Here is an 18,000-nt window from a genome sequence, read left to right as displayed (position 1 = left end):
GTCCCTCCCCACCTTCATCTGGCTGTAAGGAGGCAGTTTCCTTCCTGACTTTAAGATGCTGTGTGTCTCCCTAAGCTGATTTTTCCAAAATTCAGCAAGTGGTCAGGACCTTGTAGTGCCTCCCCACTGCCATCACCATTGGATTGGACCGGCCACCCCTGCAGAGGCATGAGTAGCAGCAGGTGTGAGATGAGCACCATACCTGATCCAGCTTCCAGTGGAACTCCGCGGGGCGAAAGGTGTCAGCCTGGTCGAAGTCCTTCCGCAAGAGAAAGACGAGGCGGCAGTTGTGCACATACAGGGCATAGTGATGCCGGTTCATTTCTGAAAAGCAGAAAGAAGGTTTGAGGAGTGAGAGAACCCCTGTGTCAGCCTCCACCAGAGGAGTCTTCCTGCTCCCTCACTTAGCACAGCCCAGCGGACAAAGGCATGGGCACTCCAGTCTTCTCATTTACAACTGGCTCTGATGATAGTTCTATCATGCACATGATAGAGCTCTTCCAAAGTGGAAGAGGAAGACTCAGGAAAACCCACAGCCAACCTCTTGCTGAGAAGCCATGTGAACTTTAAATACTCACCTAACTTATACTCAGATACTGCATCAGACCCAGGGTACAAATTACTTAGGTTAACAAACTTCTTGTTTGTTGGTTACAGATGTTTCTGGAGGGTTTAGGGAGCTCTGTGCCAATCACATCCGTCACTCTGTGCTCCTTTAACATACTGGTTTCTTCTAGAGTTCTGGGTTTTTATTTTATTTCATCAGATAGCAGTGACAGCAGTGACCACGGAGTATATCTTCTCTCTCTACCTAATCAATATGAAGTAGAGCTGCCTCACTTTTAGCTGCTGGGAGGAGGGAATAGGTTGATTTTCCAGCATTAGAGATAGTTTTGTGAGTCCAACACCCCCTCCCCATACACAGGCAATTAACGGGAAGTTTTCCTCTCCTAATGTAGAAACTTCCTTTCATGCTTAGAAAATCTCGTGTCATGGATCCTGGCAGAAGAGGAAACGTTCTTTGACCAATTCTTAGCGACCTTAAACCTTACTACATTATCGAACACACCAGAAATCTACCAGGAGGAGCGTGCTCCATAATGTTGGTTGGGTGAGCAGGTGCCCATGTGTAGTGGAAAGAGCATGGGCCCTCGATTCGGTAGACTTTGGGTGGAGTTGTATCTTGGGTGATGTTGAGAGAATCATCTCACCTCTCAGAGCTTCAGTTTCCTTAACTATATCATGACATTGATGCTGGATTATCATAATGTATCCCAAGAATGGAATATTGCAATCAATTCCTGTACATCCGGTATAAACCTTGCCTATAAAGTTTGGGTGGGAGGAATCAACACCAATTACATTTCTAGGATGGGCCCTGATTGCTCTTGACCAAACAGGTTCATGAGAATCCCCCAGCACATGACTGGTTCAGGATCCATGACCATGTTCCTAGCACAGGCCATTCTCCTGGCCGCAAAGCTTCTGTCAGGAGTTGGCAAGTGGCTCAGTTCAAGCCCGTGATATGAGCACTTTTCTCAGCAGTTCTGGGAGAGAACTGCTCTTTTAGCAGAAAGCAAACAGAAGAGATACTTTCCTTCCCACTGGAAGTTGTATTATACCACCGGGAGGCTTGGAGCTGTGCAGCCATATTTGCTCATGTAAAATGGATACACTTACAGGCACAGATCTGAGAAATTGCAGAGAAAAGGAGCCCGGCCTTAGATGCACTTTACCTTGATGATGACTTCATGAACCTTCATAGCCCTGGATGTTTTCAGTTACAAGATACCCACATTCTCTGTATTAGTGTGATTTTTTGGCTATCTGATATCAGTTTGGTCTGGACTTTCCATCCCTTACAGCTGAAAGCCTCTCAATTGACACAAAGAGGAAATGTGTGGAATGCATCTGCCCAGAACAAATACTCCGTAACTGTTACTTATTAGAAGAACTATCATACTGCCTCATGACCAGGGCAACATAACAAAGTAGTGCTCCCAGGGAAGCATCACCATTCTTGAGAACACAACCAGAGGATGACAGGAAGGAGAATGGTCAGGGTCTGACTGTGGCAGGGCTGGCCTCGGCCGTTATCTGGGGGACCATTTTTAGCCTTTGGACGGGCAAAACACCCTGGACTGCTTATGGGGATTTTACTGAAGATTTCTGGTCCCCCTCATCACTGTATAACTGACTTTTCTGTGGTTTCTGTTGATAACTCTTAGGAAACATAGAAAGGAAGAATTTTTGCCTTTAGTTTTATTCGGAGTTAGGAGAAGGTGGGGCTAAGGAGGTGGAACAAGAAGAATGGATGGGCAAACCTCACTGTACTACAGCAGCTTCTAGTCTGGGAGGTTTCTTCCTCCTTCTACTCCCTTTCTCTGAATTCACAGAGTCAACTCATATGCCAGGGTACCTGGCTCATTCACTGTGTTGGTGATGTGATTTGCTCAGGAATCCATTTTATTCCTTTTCCTGTCCTTAGGAATTCTTTGTTGAATCTTTCTTCCCTTCTCTCTGTCCACGTCTCAGGTAGATCCTAAAGCCTTCTGCTCACTTTCATGAATTAGAATACTCTTGAAGGGTTTAATCCAAATCAAACATCAGTCTCTCATCCAGTTAAAACAGATGTTCCTCTTCTCCACTCAGTCTTTACCCATGGCTTGGTGGCCCACAATAGGGAAAGGATGGGGTAAGATCTTTCATTCTTCTTGTTCCACATCCTCATCCCCCAACCTCCTCCTAGCTCTAACCATGGTCAGAGGTAAGGGAATATGGATGAGAGGAAAAGAAGTATAAAGTCTCTTTAAAAAGCCAGTAGAGTTTTTCATTTCCAAAGGCTCTGCGGAGGTCTGCACATTGCCATCTTCACCTCCCCACCCTCTGTAAGGATGGCCCTGCCATAAATCTTTACATAGGAATTGATATCGTAAGTGACACACTCCTTTTCTGGGTTGCTGGGACATGTGTGCTTGCTGCAATTCCACTTTATTAGCCCTCACCTCTCCATTCCTCGTGTGAAAGATTTTCTTTCCAGGTGATCTTCCATAATTCCTCCTCAGCTTCTCCCTTCTCGCAGGACTCCCCTCCAGCACACACATCAGCTCCTGCTGCTGCGACCCCCTTCCTGGCATGCAGCCCTCTGGTTGCTAGCCTTGCACATTTCTGGATGTCCATTTGGCCCACAAGAACAAAAACACCTGTGTTCTGCCAAATTGTACCGGGGAAACCTCTCTCCCTCCGGACCCTCTCTCCTTACCCTATAATTGTGGCAGCCCCATCATTTGCTTGCCTTCAGACACCCTGGGTAAGAATCAGGGCCAAGCCTTCATGTACCCTAAACTCGACATAAGTCAGGCTTTTCCAGGACTTTCCTGGGCTCTGCTCTGACACCAGCCTGGAGCAGACTTAAGAGTGTTTACAGCTCAGCCAACTGGCAGCAAAAGTAAGGTTCTCACTTCCTTTCTACAGACGACAACCTCAATCCTTCTGAGTGGTTTTCTGGGCACCTCTGTAAGTGTGAAAATACCCCCATCCCTTTCCTAGCAGGCAGGGGGACCATCCTAGCACTCTCTACCAGGCTGACACCTCCGTCTCTCTCACCTGGTGATTACTGAACAAGGTTGGCCCCTCTCTCTTAGAAAACCCTGTAGGGCAGTGGCTAGCACTGTACGTAGCCACTGATCATTCATTGTTCTCAGTTCAAACTCAGAGACAGAAAAGGGCTGCATGCCAGGGGAAGAAGATTCCAGCAAGAGGAGCAGATGTGTGTGTCGGAGGGGATTGATTACTGTGATAAGGCAGGGGCTGAGGAGGAATCATGGAAGGTGACTGGAAAGTGCACAGTTCACGGGAGGAATGGAGAGGTAAACCCCAACAGAGGTGGGCTTAGAGGGGCACAGGGCCCCACACAGTGACCTCAAGGTAGACACACGGCTATGTGTTCACCTAACCTATTTTCTTTGCTCCTAGGTTCACAGCTAAACTCATTTCACAGCCTCCCCCAGGGGTAGGTGGGGCAATGTGACTAAGTTCTGGCAAATGGAATGTGTATTAGAAGTCAAACATGATACTTTCTGTTCTGGTCAATAAAATCCTTCTGTGTTCAGCTCTAGCCTTACTTTCTGTTCTACGGTTGAAAATGTCAGCAGCAGATGATGCAAGAATCCTTGGCTTCTGAGTGTTCCGGGCAAAGCAGAGCTCCCCTACCCTCCAGACCCACCTGAAGCTACTAGACAATGACAGGAGGTAAAACCGTGGGGAAAGAATGTTAGCTACTGAGATGTTTTTCTTGGTTGTGGTAGTGTTGTCAGTGGTCCTCTCCCTTTTTTGCAGTTAGCCTTTGCTGACTAGTCAATTCTGTTATCCAGCTATTTAGAAAATAATTTATAATGGAACAGCATTAGTAAGTTTTACTTAGTACACCAGACAGAACTTAGTGCAATCTTCATGAAGAGCAATTTGACAATTTACAGCAAAAGCTTCCTTTCCTAACATTTCTATTGTTTGAATCAGTAATTCAACTTCTGGTTGAAATAATAAGAAATGTCCAAAAGGTATACACCAGAATACTCTTTACAACATTGCTGTGTTTGCATTTAAAAGAAGACAATGTAAATATCTAATAAAAGGGGGCCAGTGACATGAAGTATGATAAATCTACATGACAGAGTTTTAAACTCCCAAATAATCCATATTTTAAAACATATTTTATCACATGGAGAAATGATGTGGAGATAATGTTATATAAAGGTAACTGATGACACAATAATATCAGATATTATAAAAATGTAAGGACATTCTACATATACACAGAAGCAAAAATAACCTTGTAATGAAATGTACTAAATGTTATCAGAAAATATCTCCTCAACGGTTAGAATTTCAGGTAATTTGTGTGTTCTCTTTTACACTTTTCTGCGTTTTTCATGTTTCCACTATAGACATACATTGCTTTATAACTTGAAAAAAAAGTAGATGTAAAAAAGCCATAAACAAGCTTTCATTTATTCCAGATTTTTTTTTTTAAATTTAGGATGGGGTATTTATAGATTCTTTTTCTTGCTGTCAGAAAAGTTAGAGAAAAATCTTCGCACTTTCTCTGTGCCAATCTTGAGTGTTGTTTCACACAAGGGCCCAGGCTGAACACCAGGTGCTGCTAATTTGGGGGCGCTGAACGCCTTCTCCGGGGACTGCTGTGATGGTAGTTGAGGCAGGGTTCAGCCATGGCTGCCCATTAGGCTCCTCCACCATTCTTATTGAGCTGGGTGGGGCTCTAGCATCTACACGTTTTTACAAGTGCACTACTTTATTCGAATGAGGACCACTGGTGCAATAGCATGGGCCTGGGACTCAGGGTCAGAGGATCTAAGTCCAATCCTGTCTTTCTTGGTAATCATCTGTGTTATCCTGGGCCAATCACTCAACCTTCCATATTCCAGTTTCCTCCTTTGTAAACAGGAACATTTATATCTGTCTGACTTGCCTCCCCAGGGACTCGATATAGCTCAGAAAGGACTATAGGTGCATGGCCACTGACCCCAGCTCACACTGCTTTGTATTTGTCTACATATTCTTAAGCTGTTGTCTCATTGGGATGCTGGCTCCTGGATTATGATAGGAGCACCTCACAGGGCACTGCACAGGCTACTGAACTGCGTCGCAAACCTCTACCTTCCTGCATGAAGGTCTCAAAGAAAAACCTGTCCTTGGCACTGACTCCTACATAGACTTGCCATATAAATAGAGAAAGCCAGGCACCTCTCGGTTTCTGTATCCAGAAAATACATTAACATTTATTATAAAGATCAATTGAAACAGAGAACATGGTGTTCTTGTAGCAGTGTAATGAGGAATAAAACTGGAAATAATAATGATAATTATAGTAACAACATCAACTAAATTAATGGAACGCTGATTTATGCATGTGATGCTACTAAGTAATTTCATACTTTATTTCAAGTGTATTTCCCCTATTCTACCTATGGGGAAACTGAGGCTTAGAGAGATTAGCAGCTCCTCAAAGGTCACACCTTAAGAAGTGGTCAAGCTGAGATGGAAAATTTAGCTGTCCAACAGCAGAGGGCGAGCTTCAGCTCTTCTTCTATATTGTATTTTTACTGTTACATCTGCTGTGGTTGTTATTTATTTTGGGTGTTTTAGCAAAAGTTGTATTTGAAATGGGAAATTGTAGAATTGTAACTAAATGCAGAGTTGTACAATTTGCATAAGATCTCGGGATGTTTGCGTATGTGTGTGGGGATGGGTGGGTGTAGTGATAAGAGCATAGGTTTGGATTTAGTTGGATCTAAGCTGACATTCTAGTTCTGATACTGACTGTATAACTACTTGTGACAAGTTATTTAACCTCTAAGGAATGTTTTATCCTTAAAACTGCAAAAACAATAAGGCTTTTATAAAATAACTAATAGAGACCTGTGTTTAGAATAGTAATAGCTCACACAGATGATCACACTTCCTTTGTGCCAGGCACTGTTCTGAACACTTCATGAAGTCATTTAATCCTCATAAGAACCCTATGAGGTAGATACTACTGAAACACCCCTTTTACAGACAGGTAAAGTGAGACACAGAAAGGCTAAACAACTTGCCAAGGTTATCTAGCTAATAAGTGTTAGGGGACTTTAACTACCAAGCCGTGAACTTCTTGCACAGGCCCAGCATGCTGAAAAGCCTAACGAATGGTAGCTATCATTACTATATATGGCAGAGGTTTTCAAACTGCTATTCTCAATTAGCAGTACTTTATTCAAAAGATAGCTTTTGGAAATCTTCCTGTATATAACACAGTCAAGGTGGAGCTTCTTTGTTTGAAGTAGGAATAAGGATGCCTCTGTCACCCGCATCTCACTTACAGCAGACCTAAAGCACTTCTGGGAATGCTGGGGTTCTGAGGAATCCAGTTTGAAAACCGCTGATTCCAGCTTTTACATTCTTTGTGTCTGTACCCCTACTTTCCCCACTTTTCTGCTCCTGCTCTACCTCAAGCCAAGCCTGGAAAATCAGCAGCCAGAAAACCAGAGACCAGAGTATATCTTGGCAGGGTTCCTCTCAGGCTCCTGCTTTTCTTCCACATCCTCCTTGGCTGTGTCCATGTCCAACCATCTGGGACAAAATGGGCAGCCGCTGGGGTAGGGGTGGAAGGGCTGGGCTAGAGACTCACCGGTTTTGTCTGAGTTGCAGAGGATGGTTTCCTTCTCGGCTCTCACACCAGGGCTGGGGCCGTGTTTCATCCACATGGTGATGGTGAACTGGTCGGTCAGGTTCTTGGGCACAATCCCATCAGGGATTTTGGCGCCCTGCCTGCCATCGAACTTGAAGATCATCTCGCTGCTGTCCACCAGCAGTCCTGCAGTCCAGTTGGTGGCAGCACTAGGGGAGGGCAAGAGGTCAATGATGCCAGAGGAGGCTCCTGCAGAGGGTCGGGAAAGAAAGGACAATGGGTCATTCCTAATGGGGCGGTGTCCTCATCTGTTTTCTGCTCCTGGGTCAAGATGAACTACTCAGTGTACTTACTCAGAGATGTCTGTGCCTAACCCTGAGCTATGTGACTTAGGAAAAGAAGTGCCAAATGCTATTCCAGCCCCTGAGTTACTTATGATTTTCTTGGGGAGGCATCAGTAACTTACAGACAAAGTGCTGCACGTGGCAAGATAGGATGCAAGAAAAAAGTGTTGGAGGAATTTAGAAAGTTGGAAAAACCCTGGGGACTCTTACTAGCAGGGAGGGTTCCTGGAGAAAGCCAGGATTTGATTTGGGTGGATGGATTCGCTCACACACCTATCCATCTGTTAACCTGCCAGTCATCTACTGAGCACTAACCATGTGCCAAGACCCCTGCTAGGTGCTGGCTCTACGAAGGTCAGTCAGACACAGTCCCTGACATAGAGGAGCTCAGAGCCAGCAAGCTGACAAAATGTGATCAGGGCTGTGATTGGGAAAAATTCTATATCCTGATCCCAAGAGAAGGAGCATGAGCCACTCATTACACTTTTTTACAAATATGTATTGAGGCCAAATGATGCAGTGGTTGAGAACACAAGTTTTGAAGTCAGCAGAACTTGAATTTGACACCTGGCAGCAAAATTTGCTAGCTTCGTGACTATGAGCAAATCAGTTGACCTTTGTGACTCTGTTTCCTCTTCCCAGTGAGTTGTGAGGGTTGAATGAGATAATGCATCAGGCAGTAGCATGCTCACTGCATGGCAAAGGTTCACTCGGTGTTAGCTATCACGTTATCATTGTCATTATTATTTCTGCTGCTACTATAATAGTACTCAGGTTAAGGCACGAAGACTTCGTCTGAGGCAGCAGGAGTGGGGCAGGTTTATTTTAGAAGAATCACCAACTTTGTGGAGGGCGGGGCTGAGGTGAGAGGCGACAACTGGCCTGCCAGAGAAGACTGGATTGTCCTGCTGGGTGGGTCTGGGGCTTCTGCTGACTCTCCACAGAGGCTCAAATACAGAATTCTTTCCATCCTTCTGTTCCATACACACACAGGGCTCAGGCGCTAGGGGAAAGAGGGCCAGGAACTTGCAGTCATTTTCAAATAATAAGAGTCAGGGAGTCTAAAGTGTGACCTGTGTTGGACGGGTAGGGGCATGGGGGCTCTTTCCTGGTATGGCACTGACCAGTCAGTCATAAACTCTGACGGGTTTAATGGACAGTGGTTGTGTGTATTACCTGCCAATTGCCCAGGCCTTGGATTTTTGACTTTTGTATATCAGAGCCTCATCTTACCTAGGGTATGGGTTCCAAAGACAGCCATTACAAAAAAAAAAAAAAATCTCCTACCATTAAAATGACCCTTTGAAGATTCCTCAAGGAAGGTGCCAGGTTGGAAATCAGTCTACTTGTTTGAAAATGTTCAACTCAGCCAGTTTTCCCTCAGTCTGTGGAGGAGATCATCAGGTCTATATCCATTGGCTAGCAACAGAAGGTTATGCTATGTGAAGAGCACGTATCCTTAGAGCCCAGATGCTCTGCTTATCACCATGACAGGTTCACTCTGGGAGAGGCTTCTGGAACTGTGGTGTCTGTGAAGGTGGAGATTAAAATCTCCCAATTCATGCTCATGCTGTAGCTTGTATTTATCAAAAGGAAGTGTGGGCAGAGTTGACAGTATTATTTACATGAGTATTTCCTAGATATTTTGCCTGTTACTGCACCTGACATATAGTAGGCCCTCAGTTAATATTTATAATTGCCTTTTCTCCCACTCAGGGCTCTCTCACAAGATGCTCCTGGAAATTCACCCAATGCTGAGGTGGGCCCCTCCAGCCCCTTGTCCATGCCCCACGCCTCTCATCACACTTACCTGTTCTCATCCCCTGTTGCTAACTCCTTAATTGATATCCATGTTACTTATGTGATAAACTAATTTATACAAATGTTTTAATGGCCAATAAAATTTTGCTGTCCTTTAATACCACCCTCCACAGATATTTCTAAGAAAGACATCTATCAAGGTGGTAGCAGAGAGAGATTTGTGAGTGGTTTGGAAGTAGGAGATACATGGTTTTTTGGGGGAAAGTGCATTTTCCTAGTGCCCCTGTAATAACACAACATGGCAATAGCTTCTTTGACCTATTGAGTCTGATACCAAAACTTGTCCAGTGTGAAGACAGCTGGTGACAGGGGTACACACAGAGTGTGTTGGTTCCTGAAACCTGGGGTGGCCAGAGAGATGCAGGCTGAGCACTCAGGGCTTCTGACTTCTAGCTCAAGCCAATGGGACTAACATGATCTAGCAGGGCCCGGTGCAGAGATGTGTGTGTAGTGGCTGCAGAGGCCAGCTTTGCCACCATGTGGAGCAGCTGGGCCTCCACATAGGGGAAGCAGGGTGGGGTCTAGCAGGGCTTGAAACTCCACCACCAGAGGGTCCTTTTTTGGCTAAGGACATTGCTGTTCCTATAGTGTTCACACTTCAGTTAATACCTTAGACTAGTGAAGAAATCGATGGTTTGGATATATAGAGAGATGTACACAGCAGAGAGGACCATGCATGGGGTCATGGGGGATGACATCAAGGGAAGATTGGTAGACAAAATTGGTTATAAAATAACCCAGTGCTGGTCAGGGTTATTCTATAGATATATCCAATGTTTACATAACTATTTTATTTTATTTTATTTTATTTATTTTTGAGACAGAGTCTCACTCTCTCACCCAGGCTGGAGTGCAGTGGCGCGATCTTGGCTCACTGCAACCTCTGTCTCCCAGGTTCAAATGATTCTCCTGCCTCAGCCTCCTGAATAGCTGGGATTACAGGCATGCACCACTATGCCTAATTTTTGTATTTTAAGAAGAGATGGGGTTTCACCATGTTGGCCAGGTTGGTCTCGAACTCCTGACCTCAGGTGATCTGCCCGCCTCGGCCTTCCAAAATGCTGGGATTACAGGCGTGAGCCACTGCACCCGGCCTACATAACCTTATTTTTTATAGTTACAGAACTTTATTGTTTTCCTATGAAGTCTTACTAGGCACAAAATGAGTAGCAGGCCTGAATTAAGAGCCTTACATGTGTTTTTTTAGTTACTCTTCTGTGCGGTGAATATTGTTAAGATTCCAGGTTACAGATAAAGAGCCCTAGGCAGACCGAGTCCAGGATGGCAACCAGCTAGCAAGTGGACCCATCACCAGGACCTCCCAGCTCCAAAGCCCATGCTCCCCATTGCACCTCCTCAGTGGACCTGGAGGGAGATCTTGTAACCTTCTACTCATTTTGCAACCATAGAAACTGAGGCCCAGAGAGGGGAGACGACTGGACCGAAATCAAAGTCACAGCTAGCTAGAAGCAGGCCCAGCTCTCAGACACCCAGTTAGTGTTCTTTCTACCACACACCCAGTGTTTAGGGGGCCAATCATACGACCTGCCAAGCACAGCCTAGTCACATGGGACTCCACTTCCCTACACAGGCCACTGCTCTGACAGAGGGGCACATTGAGGACATACGCCCTGGCAAAGCCATAACGTGGGGCTTTTTGTCTTCCCCGCTGAGTGGGAGCGGCAGGCCACTTTCCTTAACCCGCAGATGTTGCCTGCCAGAAACCATCAAGCTGCATTTAACCAGATGGTGCAGACTTCCACAAACTTAACAGATTGTATTTCATTTTTTGGTACACTTAAACAAACAGAGAAGATTTATTTTCTCCACGGTTTTTCTGTCTCTCTTCTCCCCAGGGATCCCTTGGGAAGGCAGTGGGTAAACAGAATGCATCACTTACAGTGATGATGCAGCACTGTCTACACATCAGGGTGTATTTAAGATGCTCCTTTGGAATCCTCCGCGAAGGTCCCTGGTGACCCCAGGCTGCTGAGGATTCACACTGGTCTTGTATACAGCAGCTGCAGCTTGAGTACTGGGGATTGAAACCAGGGATGAGGTCCAATTTGACGTCCCTGGGCCCTAGCAGGATGGGGAAGCCACTCAGAGCCAGAAAATAGAAAATACACACAACGAATGAGGCAGATTTCAGGGCATACTGTGGTACAAAAGCCCAAATGGGGTCTAAGGATGGCAGTCACTGTCTGACCTTATTAACTGATGAATTTGCATTCTTCTCTGGATGGCCTTGGTGAGCCCAGAGGGTCCTTAGCACTTCAAGGAGCCTGTGGCAAGAGTGACTGACATGGGGCCACCAGTTGTGCCTCCTCAGGATCCACCCCTAGGCATGGGAAAGGGCAGGGACAAGTAGGGAATCTCAGGGAGAGGATCCAGTATAATCAAGGACACAGGCCTCACTCTGTAAGATATTCTCACAATTGGCAATATCAACTCCATATTATGCCAATAGATGTTTATGTAATGTCTAAGTTATGCCAGGCACTGCCATGAGGATGCAGCCATGAACCCAACAGAAGTAGTTCTACCTCGAGGGATGCAATGAAAGTCTTTTATTTTCTGAAGGAAGAAGCTCAGTGGGTGGAGGAGTTCAGTGATGCAGAATCTCAGGGGAAGCGAGGGAGGCCCTCTTGACAAGTGCTGTATCGACTGCTGGGACTTTGTGGTGGTAGAATGTATTCTATTCACAACACAAATCTCTGACCCACTGATATCAGCTTGGCCATGAGACTTGCTCCAATGGATGAAATACGTGTGCATGTGACATGTGTCATATCAGAGCAGAAGCCTTAAGAGCCCGTCTGTGGTTCACCATGCATCTTTTCCATCTACCAGGAAATCAACAATGTTTTAGATCAAAGCTGTTCCATTTTCCTGGATCCTGGTAGGGAGCTAACATGGTGCAGAGCCACAGCCAATCCAAGAACACGTGGTAAAAATGTTAAATAAACCTTTGTTATTTTAAGACAGTGAAACTTGGCAGTCAGTTGTTAACCTGTCTTACCCTGACTAATAATCCACATCAGTGATTGTCATTGGCAGTTAAAATTCCCATTTCTCTATCCGTATACCTTAAGCATAGGCACAGAGGACTTTCTGATGTCCTTTCAGGAGTTCACATGCTATTGATCCCACAATGAAACTATCATTTCGCTTCTAGAATCCTAGAAAAGAGGAGTTCCTCCAAGGCCCTGGAATCAGAAACTTGGATTGCTAGGTGAAGCAAACTAGGTTTTGCTTCATCTGTGTGGTTGGCCAGGATCCTGAGTGAGAGCCATGGATACCTGGTTGCTTTCCAGCTTGGTATGTATTTGCCACTGCAGGCAAAATCCTCCCCCCAACATAGTGGGCCATGTTGAATCATAGTTGCTTAAATGCCCTGCAAGAAATAAGCATAAGAAAGAAGCCCACTGCTCACTGTCAGCATCCACGAGTCAGTGTGTGCAGCCCTTTGCTGTTGTATGAGTGGGGATCTAATCAGACTTCCAACAGGTGTTCACCTATTTTGCTTAAAGCAAAAGGCCCACTTCACCTCTCTGAGAATGGAGGCACTGGCTATGACTAGGAGACTGACACTGTCATGCTGGGAAGCTCCAGCTCTTTAGCAACGTCTTAGAGAAATCCATCATGGCTTCTTATAGTTGGGCTATTATGAGTGTATGAAAACCTCTGATGGTGGTTATTAGTGAGAACAAGTTCTGCTGAGCTGCAAGGTGCACTAGAAAACCATGGACTTTTATAGCTACTAAAAAATTGCATTGTAATTTTCTTAACATGTCTGTCTTCTCCAGAAGGCTGAATTGTTTTTATAGGTTAAAAACATTTAAAAAGACACATAACAATTGTACATATTTATGGGGTACAATGCAATATTTAGATGCATGTATACCTTGGGTAATAATCAATTCAGGATAATTAGCAAATCTACCACTCAAATATTTATCACTTCTTTGGGGGTGAGAATATTCAAACTCCTTTCTTCTACCTATTTTGAAATATACAATACAGTATTATTAACAATAGTTGCCCTACTGTGAAATACAACATTAGAACTACATGGTCTTTTAATCTCTACATTATTTTAAGAGTTGGCACGGCATCTGAATACTCAACAGATATTTGTTGAATTAATAAATTTGTGCAAGAATGAATGAATGAGCGAGCCCTCTACAAAAGTCTCCTGGGCTCACAAGTATATAAATCCTGAGAACAACTTAGGGTCTGGTCATGTGCACTGCTCTGACACATGAACCATGTGATTTTTGCAGTACACTCTCACTCTATGTTCTTTTGTTCAACAGGACCTGCCCTCAGCGTTCTTCACTCCACCCAACACAGCTGACCCACACATCATGTACAGGAGGTACTGGCCAGCAGCCAGGAGTCCTGTGGTCCCTGTGAGGAACCACCAAGGTTCCTGGCCTCGGTGCCACCAAGGGCATATGCACCACTGACTACTTTTCTAGTTTCTGTAATATGTAGTGATGTAGGGCCATCAAAGTGGACCATTTCTTGGGCTGTTGTTAATGTCAAATTTAATTTGGCCAAGAGGTCTCACTGAGGGCTTCTCTGTCATCTCATACTCAAGATAGTTCCGTGACACGCATCTCTGGAAAGTCTGGTGCCTAGATGGCAGGGTCCTTCATGGGGATCTATGAATTCAGAGGAAGTGATAAGCAGTTGGCCCCGCTTCTCTAAGAAGCCTGGCTTCAGGTAGAGCAAAGGAAGGTGGGGGCCACTTGAGTTACATCTGACCCCACAAGCTAAAGGGGACACAGAGGTTCAGGGGACCTCCATTTTTTTTGTCCAAAGCAGAATGGCAGTGTCTCCATGCATAAATCCATGAAGCAATATGCCTGACATCCAATGCTTCCCTAGGCCCAAAGAGGCATTTCAAGTGCTTCTGCATCTACTCTAGTACCTCCTGACAGCAGGCTTGACACCAGCTATTGTCCAACTCCCACTTAAACCAGATTCCCTCGCTGCTCCTGATGGGGCCTACATTGCAGGAGGAGGAAGCAGGTGGGCAACGTCCAGATTTCCCTGATGACCCTCTGAGGAGATATCCATGGCTAGGTTACTGCATGACTACAGCTTCACAGAGGAGACTCCAGAACTCAAACTACCAAGGTAGCTCCATAGACTGACTCCTGGTATGCATAGAGGGCAGGCAAATGCTGACTGGAGGGAAGGGTTTGGAGAGGTGAAGGGGAGAGAGAACATCCTAGTGAGAGGAGAATGTGAGTGAAGGCTTATGGATGAGAAGGAACCAGGCAGAGGGACCAAAACAGGTGCCCTGACCAAGCAGAGGCAGAACATCAGGGCAAAATGTGCTGCAGTAATGGATCAGCAGGTGGAGGCTGATCTTTGGGAGGGTCGAGAATCAGGCTAGAATGTGGTGCCCACACCTGGGTGTACCACAGGCAACTGCCGCCGTTGTCCCTTAGATCTGCCCTTGATCCTGGATACCTAGCTCTGGTTGGCAGCGCCCTCATTCAGTTAGACACTCACACAAGAACCTTTTTAGACTCCTCTCTTACTCCTGACAACTAATCAATCATTGAATCTTGCTGATTTTGTCTCCAAAGTCTGTCTTAAATTCCTCCTTCCTGCCACTCCCCTGGTTCAGAACTCATTATCTCTTGCTTAGACCATGGCTCCAATACCCTAATTGGTCTCCCTGTTTCCATCCAAAGTCAATAAAGATTTGTAGGATAAAAAATGCATGAATACTGAGGCTTAGATGGTCATGGCAGCTCCCCAGTTGGGAAGCCCAGCAAGAAGCTTGTCTACCATCCACTGGAGACACACAGAAACTTGTCTCTGGAACCGAAAGTACCCTACAGGAGTCAGGTATTACAACCCAGCTTCCATTGTAGAAGTGATCCAGCCTACATTTCCCTTACGGGTGGAGAGAACATGAGTCCCTACATGGAAGCTGACCCCAGGATAGGATTTGCATCTGGGCCTCACTTATTTGCTTTTACCCTTTTTATCTGAGCTCTCCTCCAGTGCAGTTCAAAAGCCAGGCTTCTAATGTAGAGGCAGGACTGAGCCTGCTCAGCAGGGTTATTGGGACAGGATTCTCATAGGTGTGGGGGGCAGTGCTATGGAGAGAAGCACAGACTTCTGTCCTTCAAAGGGCAGCTCCCAGCACCAAATAAGGCCGCGTCTTGGGGGAAACTGCCTTGCTGGATGAATTCACCTGTCCTGCCAGGCGATGTTGGCAGCACAGATAGAATGAACTGTGTTAACATATGAGATGCAATTTTGTTCGAAAATTTGTTCCTTCAGGAAATCCTTATCACACTCCCTATCTCCCCATCTCTCTCCAGCAACATTCAAAATCAAATCACAAGTGCATGCCCTTGGGCTCATCTGATCTTTAACAAGCTGATCCCATCATCTCTTCTAACCTGGAGGAGTTTAGGAAATGAGGCTAACCCACAGTGGCCTGGGGTTGAGTTGACTTATAATTCAGGTGCATGGGGAGGAAAATGGGGTATTCCTTCAAACTCAGATGTCATCTTAGGTGGCTTCTCTGCCACAGAATGGAGGAGAGGACTGGAGGCAGTTTTCTGCCTTACAACCATTTTTGCAAGAGCTGTATGGAACACTGAAGTTGTGGTGATTTTTCCGATCTACTGCATCATTCTGGAGGGGTGTGCAGTCCCATAGGCCTTCCCTGCCAGCCAGGTGACATGAAAAATGGAACATGACAATATCAACCTGGGTTTATTTCACATTCAGTTCTAAATATTTCTACTTGGTTCCTTGGGTTAGAACAGCGTGGGTGAAGGGGTGTGTGTGCTTGTGTGTGTGTATGTGTGTATATGTGCATATGTGTGTGTGTGTGTATGTGAAAGTTGAGGGAGAAAAACTGCCCCAAAGATAGTAGTGAAGAGGACCACCTTGGGGCAGGCTAGACTGTGCATTCGCAGCCTCCCTTTCTTTTGGAGGAGATGCAGTTACCTCCAAATACAAGCCCAGTGTAAGAGTAAGCCCTTTCCTAAGCTCCCAAACATGGCTGGAGAGTCCAGTGTGAGTTCCTGAGTATTTTGGAAGAGAGTAAGGAAGAAATGAACTATGTGCAAGAGTAGGAGCGAAGGAGGCCCATCAACATGTCAACAGTCTGAGTTACAAAGCACATGAGGTGCTTCTCGCCTTATGAGATGCTCATTTTCTCATTCCACAGACTCACTTGAGAGATTTACATTCTAGCTCCAGAGGCCTGGATGGATAGCCTTAGTGAATACTGAACTAAAACACCCATCATTCAGACAGACTTACTTGCAATTCCTGGCTTTGTTGCTTTCTATCGTGTGACCTTAGACAGGTCATTTTCACTCTCTGGGCCTCAAATTTTTCATCTCTAAAATGGGATGGGTGACCTCCTCATGGTGAAGACAGGAGAACTAAATAAAGTAATGCATGTGAAGAGGCTGGCAGGGCATGCACAGCAGGTGCCCAGTGAAGCTGGCTTTCCTCCATATCCACCTTTCAGAGCACCCCTCCATCAGTTTTGCTTCCTAACTCCTGGCCTGCCTCCTTTCTTGGGGTGCCATCTCACAGCCAAATGACAACAAGCCCTCTCTGTCTGTCACAAGTGAGTATCTTCCTTTGTCCACCTTCACCCTCATCCCAAGCTCTTCTCTGCAGTGGGCAGCCAGACTCAGCTTCATGGGCATGTGATCTTGTTACCCAGGGCAATGACTACATGACAGAGCTGAATTTCTACCCTGTCCTAACTTTGCTTATCTTTAACACACAGAATGCCTGTGATAAAAAGTTCCCTTTGCAACCAGACCAGCTGAGACTGGTACATAGAACCAAGATAGTTGACCAAAGGACTTCAAAAAGACCTCAGGCTTCATGATAATCTTATTTCCATGCTAAATGATACTCCCTCCAGCACCATGACAAATGACAATTGCCACGACAATGACTGGAAGAAGCCTTAAAAGGACTAAAAGGGAGGCAGTACTACTGGTTCCAGGAGGTTCACCACCCATTTCTGGAAAAGACATGAATATTCTTTCCTTTGCTTTTCATGTCAAGTCCTTCATTAGAGAAATCCTGTCTCTTAAGCCCCTCACCCTCACTTGTTGAGAAGTTGATGGTGAGCCATGCTCCTGCTTCTCAATTCCACGGCCACGGAATAAAGCCTGCACTGCTTGACATTCACTTTTGGTTTTGTGTACTGGCTTTGTGATACTGAGTACGGAAAGACCCCATCCTTGGCAAGACCAGCTTTGTCAATAACAACCTGAGTAGTCACATAGGGTCCAATGCTTAGTTGTGTATCCTTGGTTTAATGCTTTGCTGTCTCTGTTTTAAAACTCTTGTTAATTTTTGAAAAAGAGCCCCAAATTTTCATTTGCATTGGGCCCCACAAATTATATAGCTGGCGCTCTGGGGAGGAGACCAATTTCTTTCCAGGTGACTGACACTACTAACTCTTTGTACTGGGTCTGGTCTGGTAGCTTCTTCTAAACCAGTAGGGCAGAAAGGAACTCGTGTTTCTTTGGGCCCTGCCCTAGGTATTCTTGAAAGTATTGTGCCATTTAATCCCTGTTTTACCAAAGAAGAGCAAAGGCTTTGCCTTTCCATGTCACTTGCCCAAAGTCACAT

The 18,000-nt window shown here is 45.4% G+C and overlaps 1 protein-coding gene across 2 annotated transcripts in view; it reads right to left on the bottom strand.

The window, feature by feature from the left end:
- CLSTN2 (calsyntenin 2) overlaps window positions 1-18,000 on the bottom strand; it is a 628,828-nt gene that overhangs the window by 93,814 nt on the left and 517,014 nt on the right. For both annotated transcript variants that reach the window (XM_050779679.1, XM_050779680.1), the window contains exons 7-8: window positions 7,187-7,435; window positions 203-324 (exon numbers count right to left, since the gene is read on the bottom strand). In XM_050779679.1, coding sequence (XP_050635636.1) covers window positions 203-324; window positions 7,187-7,435 — 371 coding nt within the window. The remainder of the gene's footprint in view (window positions 1-202; window positions 325-7,186; window positions 7,436-18,000) is intronic.

This window comes from Macaca thibetana, chromosome 2 (assembly GCF_024542745.1).
Source record: "Macaca thibetana thibetana isolate TM-01 chromosome 2, ASM2454274v1, whole genome shotgun sequence".
Taxonomy (NCBI): Eukaryota; Metazoa; Chordata; class Mammalia; order Primates; family Cercopithecidae; genus Macaca; species Macaca thibetana.
This window is presented reverse-complemented; position numbering and strand designations above follow the sequence as displayed.